This window comes from Mus pahari, chromosome 5, assembly GCF_900095145.1.
Source record: "Mus pahari chromosome 5, PAHARI_EIJ_v1.1, whole genome shotgun sequence".
Classification (NCBI taxonomy): Eukaryota; Metazoa; Chordata; class Mammalia; order Rodentia; family Muridae; genus Mus; species Mus pahari.
Window position 1 is genome coordinate 15563164 of NC_034594.1, and position 9197 is coordinate 15572360.

General features: G+C 44.9%; 1 protein-coding gene across 3 annotated transcripts in view; it reads right to left on the bottom strand.

Moving 5' to 3' along the window:
* The window catches only part of Fam168b (family with sequence similarity 168 member B), a 32264-nt gene that overhangs the window by 13525 nt on the left and 9542 nt on the right, over nt 1–9197 (bottom strand). For all 3 annotated transcript variants that reach the window (XM_029539393.1, XM_021198428.2, XM_021198429.2), the window contains exon 3: nt 3074–3154. In XM_029539393.1, the coding sequence (XP_029395253.1) occupies nt 3074–3154 (81 nt within the window). The remainder of the gene's footprint in view (nt 1–3073; nt 3155–9197) is intronic.

Below are 9197 nucleotides of genomic sequence, written 5' to 3' on the forward strand. Positions count from 1 at the left end.
AAAGAAAGAAAGAAAGAAAGAAAGAAAGAAAGAAAGAAAGAAAGAAAGAAAGAAAGAAAGAAAGAAAGAAAGAGGGCTGGAGAGATGGCTCAGGGATAAAAAGAGCACTCACTGTTCTTACGTCAGCCCCAACACCCACATGGCAGCTCACAGCCACCTCTAACTCCAGTTCCAGGGGATCTGCTGCCTTCTTCTGGCCTCTGCCATCACAAAATTCACAACATTACACAGGCAAACATGCAGGCCAACACTTATACACATACAAAACAAAAATAAAACTTAAAAAAAAAAAAAAATCACAGTATTGCGAAGGTGCCCAAGAAGTCCTGCAGACCACTTCCTCTAAGATAGATCATATCAAGAAAGCAGCAGAACTACAGTGAACTTCCCTCCTTCCTGGGCCCTGTGAAAGAGAGAACTTTCAAGGACTCATCAAAAAAGAGTGCACAGCTCTGATTTACATCAGGTGCCAACACACCAAATGATGGGACACCAAACCCTTCCAAGTTACTCCTGCCTTAACCAATTTCGGAAAAATATCTTTATTCCAAGTCTCCTGACAACACCAACACAGATAACCTGGCACTACAAAGCCACAAGAGAGTCAGCTAAGAGACCTGGCAGAGGCCACACCCTGGCCACTGTTCCTGTTACTGCTTACCTCAGCTTTCACACTCAAGGATCCAGCTGAAACACACTTCAATTTAACCCAGAGCTATACAGCTAAAAGTGAAATGCTCAGAGAAAATAAAAATAGATCTTCAAACAAAGTCTGTAAAAATAAAATTACTAAGTGCCTTAAAAATGGAGTCAGTGACTGACACAGAGTTTAAGATGCACACAATCTCTCTCCTTCTGGAGGATGCTGTGGGGTCTGAACCCAGAGCCTTGCTCAAGCTGGCGACTTCTCCCTCACTGACCTTGTCCAAAGCTCTTGTTCTGCTTTGTTCTTATTCATTATTACTTTAGTTTTAATTGTTGCGTGTCAACTCCTGGAACTGCAGTTATAGGTTGTTATGAGCACCCCACATGGGTGCTAGGGCCTAAATTTACAATGGTAGCAGCTGCTCTCAACTCCTAAGCCGTATCTCCATTCCCATTCCTCATTCATATAAAAAGATAGGAAACTGAGTCTAAGATGTGCAGGCTAGCTTTGAACTCACCCTGTAGTTCAGGCAGACCTTGAACTTATGTATGATTCTCCTGTATCAGCCTCCAGAGTACCTGGCAGGACAGGTCTATGCCACTATGCCCAGAAGCAGGACAAATTAACACATGAAAAGATGATCAATGTTACTGTCAAGACAGTTCAAATCAATGGGAAATCTTTAGATACCCACTAATACAGCCAGGATGGAAAGACTACTCATACCAGAGTTGCCTAGGACACAGAGGACCAGAACTAACAAACACACACCCAGGGGAATGGAGATCACGGTCACTCTGGAAGGCTGTTTGTGGCAGACTCTTACCTGCCCTGAGAATCAGCTTCTTCATCCCTTTGTAGTTTCTCAACACAATGAAAGCACATACCTACAGATTTTTAACACCCAGAAAACTTCATTTGCTAAATGAATTTTTAAATACAAACCCCCAAACTTAAGCAGCCATTAGCTGACCAACAAATAAGCAAGTGATGTTTCCCATACAGAGGGCACAAGCTAACAACAGAAGGGAGGAAGGAGGAACAGGTACTACAACAACAGAGTCCAAGTACTTAGGCCCAGTAAAAGACAGCAGTCCAAAAATGACCCAGTACCTTCTGTGTGATTCCATTTACAAAAAAATTAGAAACCACAACTCTAACAAGAGAAAACACACCTACAATTCTTTGGAGCCCAGTAAAGTTGAAATGGACAGAACCAAATTTTCCCAAACAGGTATGCTCACTGCCACCTGTGACAGACGTACACTTCACAGCAGAAATGATCAAATGCACATTATAGATATGTGCAGTGTGTTAATCATATATACCGGAGCACTGTTTAAATGTAAAGTGCCTTAAGACAGAAACAGAGTGGCAGAACTGTGGGCACCCTACTGAGTAGCACTGTGGGAAACTACTGAGGATGTGCCACACAGTCTCAGTGACAGGCGCAGGAGAGCAAGGAGTGAAAAGGAGGCAGACACATCACAAGAGGGAGGAGTTTTCTAAGTAAGAAGCCACTCTGGGAAAGAGCTAGGAGATCAAAGCAGGGACTCTTGCCTCCCAGAGATGAGACACAATTAAACTTCTGCCTGCACAGCTGTGTAAGCTCCCATGCCTGTGGTGAACAGGAACACGAGCCTGGCTAGGACAGACAACTCTAAAGCGGAAAGCCCAAGTTTTCCTCTGGGTCTAAGCTACGGAAGGCAGAAGGCTAGGTGCACAAGAGATGGGTAAGAGGGCAGATTTCCGGAAGGAAGGAAGGAAGGAAGGAAGGAAGGAAGGAAGGAAGGAAGGAAGGAAGGAAGTCATAGCAGGGCACCACTGCTTCCTCTTCTACCCAAAGCAACTGCAGGCCTACAGCTGTGTGGGGAAAGCACTGGCCCAGCAGCCTCAACAGTCGGCTCCCACGGGACAAGCTCGGCTCTTATGTCAAAGCAGGAGCCAGCACATCTCACGGAATCACAATGTCTTGTCCGAGTAAGCAAAGCCCAAGAGAAGCTGACAGCTAACACTAGAGGATGCAGGAGGAAATCTCACTAAATAATCTTAATGTAATTCAGAACCAAACAAACTCATTTTCAATTTTAACCAGAAGTTCTCAAATCTGAAAATGTTTGCATGTCCTGTGTATGTAATGTACAATTTGCTTTTAAAAATATAACCAGAGCACTCTGGGCAGAACTCAGTGACAAAATGGTCTTCAGTCCCTAGTAGAACATCCTATCATAAGAATTACCTGTACAGCCCAGAGGCTGGTGGGCAGATCTGAGAAACTGAGTAGAGCAAAGTTTATATGCACCGAGACCTGAAGTTTGATCACACTTATTAACAAGTTCATTTATGAATGTAGAAAGCCACCTAACCACAAAGCCCAGTTCCATACCTCCTCCCCAGAGACACAGACATGTGTCATGCAGTACATACCTGTTTGAAAGGTAGGATTCGCTCCAGGGTACATGTTAGGAGAATAGGCAGGTGCTGCTGCATAGCCCACAGGAAAACCAGCTGCAGTGAAACAGACAGCACAACAGCATTATCAATAAAAATGCAACCACCTGACCACCATGCCTCTTCACTTTCTGAATTCCACACACCTGCTCAAAACAAAATCATTTCTAGTCAGCTTCTTTTCTTAGAATTGTGAAGAGTCACCAACATAACCTAGACTGTTATATCTGTAATTAAATGCTCACACTCCACAACAGGGGTGGAAGTTGGGGTGGTGATGTGGGAATCAGGCAGGAGCCCACTGTCCAGAACAGCTGCATCTAGTGCAAGTTAGGGCGCAGAGCAGTTTAACATGTGTGAGAGCCTAGAGTCAATCCCAGGGCCAAAATAACTATGTAAGGGCCAAGAGATAATGCTGGGTATAGTGGTACACCTTTAATTCTAGCATGTGAGAGGCAAAGGTAGGTAGATAACTTAACTCCAGGCCAATAAGGGCTATACAGCAAGACCCTGTCTGGTAAAAAAGAATAGCTAAGTCACAATTTTAAGCAGAAGGAAAAGAAGGGAGAGTAAAAAGGGAAGAGGGGAGAAAGGAAAAAGAATTCCCCTCGAAACCTAACACCCCTGGCAGTTCCACCTCAGAATCACACCATCTGTGAGTCAACAAGAGTATTCAGCATCCTGCACTATGTCATTATCCTCACCAGGCTCCACTGCACAAAGAACCAGAATTCAAAGTGAACTTGAACCCACCCTAGGACCTACATTTTGTTGATGGGGGATGGGGGGAAGTTGCAAAGAAAGACCCAGATTGTTTTATTTAAAAGCTAGTAAATTTTGTTCTTGATTCAGACTGTTTCAAACTTCTAACTTCATTTCAGGCATCCTCACATTCTGAATTTCTAATTCCCAGTTTCCTCAGTTCAAGTTGGCCAGTTAGGAGTCCAGGATGTCAGGATCATTAAACTCAAGTCTTTTTACCAAAAAGGCTATAATTAACCTCAAAGAAACCCAGAATAAGAAAATATAATCAGAATCCATATCTAAGTAAGATCAGTTTTCTTTCTTTGAAAGGATGGCAGGATTCTCCTGCCATTGCCTACAGAGTGCTGGCACAAAACCCAGCATCCCAAAGCCCTAACCACTGCCACTGTTGCTTGTCAGGAGCTGTTTCTCTTTCCTACCAAGAATATGCTGAGGTAGCCCAAAAGTGGTATCCAAAGGGAACCCAAGGGTACTCCAATGGTTTGTTGTTGTTTTGTATTTGTGAGACAAGGGCTCATATAGTCTAGGCTGTCCTCAGTCACATCATGTAACTGAGAATGACTTTGAAGCTGTGTTCCTTGACTGTATGTCCAAGAGCTGGGATTAAAGGTCTGTGGTATGTGTCATAACCCTCTGGGGAACCTCCCAGAATGACGACGCTGGAGCGGAGAGTACAGCACCACAACTAACATTCAGACACAGTCCTTGTGGGTCCAGTGAGTGTGTGCGTGATGGAACACAGGTCAAGGCCTCACATATTTGGCAAGCTACTGTCAGGCTGTGTGCCTACCTCACCAATGGCACAGGCAAGGTGCTAAGCAGAAGAAGAACACAGTCAGCAAGGGGAGTAGTCTGCCCATGTTTTCTAGGGTGTGAAACAGCAGACCTGGGAGGGTTGCTGTGGTTCCCAGTCTCCTATGTACCCAGACACAGCTGAGAGTTGAGAAGGGGGTTGGGGGGAAGTCCTGGGTCTGTACTTCCCCTCAGGGCTTCTACTGCCAGGAGGAAGGGTAAGGCTGAGCCCTGGACAGGGGCAGAACCTGGTTTGGTTCTCAGTGAACCTTTGTGGGAAGGCATGCCCAGGAAGAGAAGCTAATTGAATACTCAAGGCCTGCCTAGATATCTCATTAGCATGGAGAATTCCAAGTTTTTATGCTATGTGACTGTCTGCCATGGTCCTCTCAGTAGAGTATCATGGTTACATGTTCCAGAACAGGTAGAGCTTGACAGGGAGCTGGCTTCCCTCCTGCCGTTCAATTCTGAGACCTCACCAGTGCCTCTGTCTAGTGGTATGGTCCACTTGTCCCACACTGAGAGGAGGGAGGGTGCAGCAGCACCCAATCAATCTACTGGATGACCCCAGCGGTGGTGGCGCTCCTCGATACCTGCCGCAGTGCTCTGGGTTCCCAAATGAAAGACACCTACACACAGCCTTTATATTTTTATATGGTTGGGACTCCTCCTAACCTACATGTGGCTTATTTCCCCACTCCAATAGTCCCAAGCTATTATTTACCAAGATCTATAAGCTCTTTCTAGAGATATATTTTGGCAGTGACTTTTAGAGTTTCAACGCTGCTGCTATTGTTTTAAAGTTTTCATTACATTTTACTAGAGTGTGTGTGTGTGTGTGTGTGTGTGTGTGTGTGTGTGTTTGTGTATCTGTGTGAGTGAACTCCAATGAGCTGTGAACATACAGAAGTTAGTTCTCTCCTCCCCTGATGTGGGTCCTAGGGATTGAAATCAAGCTGCTGTGCTTCGGGGCAGACACCTTCATCACGTAGCAGATCTAGCAGGGTAAAGCAGCCATTCATAAAGCCTTAGAGTAGTAGTTCTCAACCTTCCTAATGGTAAGACCCTTTTATACAGTCTCATGCTGTGGTCACCCCCAACCATAAAGTTATTTTCACTGCTACTTCATTAATATAATTTTGCTACAGTCATGAATTGTAATATAAATTATCTGTCTTCTGATGGTCTCAAGCAAACCCTGTGAAAAGGGTTGTTCAGCCACAGGGCCCCACATAAATGTATATAGAAAAGCAAAACCCCAATAAGGGGAAAAAGAATTCAACTTATATGAACCCCAGAGGGGTTGAGACCCACAGGGTGAGAATCACTGTCCTAGCTGAAAACTATTCCTCTGTTAGGCAAAGTCCCCTGAGTGTGTAACTTGGGGAGGAGCATACAGGAGTGGGAAGGAAGCAGGGGCACCTGCTTAGCCAGTCAGATGATCTAAACCAGCTCCAGTAATCCACAGGGTAGGGTGACAAGCTGTTGAAGGCCAGATTCTTGATGACACTCCTGCTTCGAAATCTGACCTCCCCAAAGCCTTCCTAAACAAGCCTAGGGTTTGTGCTGCAATGCAGTCACCCCTCCAACAGTGCACAGGAACCCCATGCAAGGGCTCAATTCTCTTCTCCTGCATGAATCTGGAGCCTCCACACTCCTCCCCTTGGTCTTCACCTGGATCTTCCTGTACCTTGGTCCAACTGGTCAGGCTCTCTTCTGGACTCTTTTCTTTCCCACTTGCCTTCTTCAGTCAGACAATGAGTGGGCACTATTGGCCAGCAAGGGCAGTGGTTTTTGCCAATGTCCTATGGACCATCCCAGAGGCCCAAAGCAAACCAGGTCACACAGGATCAATTCACCCTAAGCAGGATACTGCTTAGGTACCAGAGAACCAGTTAGGAGCAAAAACCTTTTATGATATATATATATATATATATATATATATATATATTTTTTTTTTTTTTTTAAAACCAGAAATGCCACTAACTAGATCAAATTCCATACTCCGGAACACACACACACACACACACACACACATACACACACACACGAAAACTTCCTCATGTCCCCTTCATAATCCTCAGGAAACCATCTGCACCAGTGCTTGTGACCAGAGTCCATCCCAGCCTTCCAACAGTGAGTTAACAGGCACCGAGTCTAATGGACAGCTGTGTGGGCATCAACACCACCCCCTCATCTCCCCAGGAGGTGTGCTCCTTCTATACCTGTCCTGCCTGCTCTATCACTTCAGCATATGAAACTCATGCTACCCATCACTAAGACCTAAAGTGAACACCATCCATCTCCTGGGCAACACAAACCCCTGAAAGAGCTGAAGGTCACTGCGCACTTCCTCAGATGACTGTGAAATCACAGAAGTTTACTCTCTCCACCAAGCAGTCTGCAGGCTTCCACGAAGCAAGGCTCAGCAGCACTGTTTCCTTGTGCTAATTCTTGTTCTGAAAAGGCTCTCCAGTGGTTACCAATGCCTGTGTCCTTCAACATCAGCTCCACCTCCTTAGCAAAGAGAAGATGGGCAGGTAGGAAGTGATCCTAAGCACTAGCCATTTTTATGATACTGATTGCTTTATGATGTTGACTTCAAAGAAGACCATGAACTATGGCAAGAGACAAGACAGGATGTGTGTGTGTGTGTGTGTGTGTGTGTGAGAGAGAGAGAAAGAGAGAGTCTGTGTGTGTGTGTATGTCTGTCTGTCTCCTGGCTTCCAGTGCTGGCAGTCAAATCCACAAGATGAATATAGAAGAGCAAAATCCCAATAAGGGAAAACAAAAAATTCAATTGACATGAACCCCAACTCCACTGACGGCATTTCTTAAAATTCACGGTTGAAGTATGGTGCTGTTAGGGAGAATGTGAGAGGAAAACCTTTCAAGAGTACAGTGAGAATCTCTACCAAGTCAGCTGGAAAGTGCCCTAAAAGCTGTGTGTTTACTTTCTTGGACTCTACCTTGCTGGTCACTGCCACCAACACAGCTATTAAAGGTACCAGGCTAATTTGTCTTCAACATTTGGGAAATAGCAAACCCTTCAAGTAACCCCAACACAGAGAAGGAATTGGGCTGTTTAAGAAAATCCTACAAGATAGGTTATTATATTTATATAAAAGCAATGGAAAGAACAGGAAAGCCCTGTAAACTGGTATGGAAACAATTCCTAGATACATTATTTGGTAACTGCACCAGCATCTCTTCTCTGAAACTCAGTGGAGGAAGAGGCCTCCGCCAACCAGCAATTTTGTTCCTGGGACCTGATGCTGGCTGAGACTTCCATGACTAAGCAACCCAGTCTGAGGCGCTCTCTACCCAGCTATTCTCTAAAACCCTGACCTTCCATGGACATGGCCATCCTAAGTAGTGCACGTATTCCTTCCTCTTCCACTGTGCATTACGTTCTGTATAAAGACATATTACAATACACAACCATGGGCAAGAGAAGCAAATGTGAATTTTGGTGGTCTTGTAACACTTGCTGTAACATAACCCAGACAGACCCTTGAAGAACTTGGAAAGCAGCTTAAGTCCTCCCCTTAAGTCATGCCATAGTCCGAAGCTAACTCACACAAAGGCCTAGGAAAACTAAAACCCACTGATGTGTACGCCAGCTTCCTGCAGAGGCACAGGCTTCTCAGAGCACAGCAGCCCGTGGATGCTTCACACTTGAGGATGAGGCCAAAGGAAGAAGTACAAGCCTAATCCAGGCTGAAAGATACACACTCAGCTTCTGAGTACAGGAAGAGCAGACACACTGCTAACTGCTAGGCAAAGGAACACAGCATCTGGATAACTCAATCTCTAATACAATGTCACAACTTATGAAAACCCTAAGAAGAGATAGGACCACAAGAAAACAAGAAAAAGGCACCGACAAGAGAAGCAGAACCACCATCCAGAGACTATGGTCATCAACAAGCCAACTAAACAACAGTTTATGGAGGAACAGGGTTTGACTCAACACATGGATTCTGTAGCAGATTCAGGCACCATTAGCAAGATTAGTGAAATGCAAGTAGATAGTAGCAAGCTCCATACTGAGCTATGAAAAAACCACAAACATGGTGCTTTCATACCCTGTGGATGGAATCACAGGCGAAGACAGGAGGGGACACAAAGTATCTATAAAGCTACTGCTACTACTGGGGGCGGGGTCTAAATCCACAAAGACCCCTAAATGCTGAGCAAAATAAAAAAAAACACTACATTTAGTCACAGCATGGTAAAACAAACAAACCAACCCACGGTATTTTAAAGAGAACAGAGGACAGAGGGGAGGAGGAACAGCTATAGAGGCAAAGTCATAGCAACACCTACCCTGATAGAAACTAGGAACAATACAGGTTTATCTTTAAAGTCTGAGAGTTCAGCAAATAGCACTCATGCACCACAATAACACACAGTAAATACAATAACTCTTTTTAAAAGATGACAGATGGGCTGGTGAGATGGCTCAGTGGGTAAGAGCACCCGACTGCTCTTCCGAAGGTCCAGAGTTCAAATCCCAGCAACCACATGGTGGCTCATAACC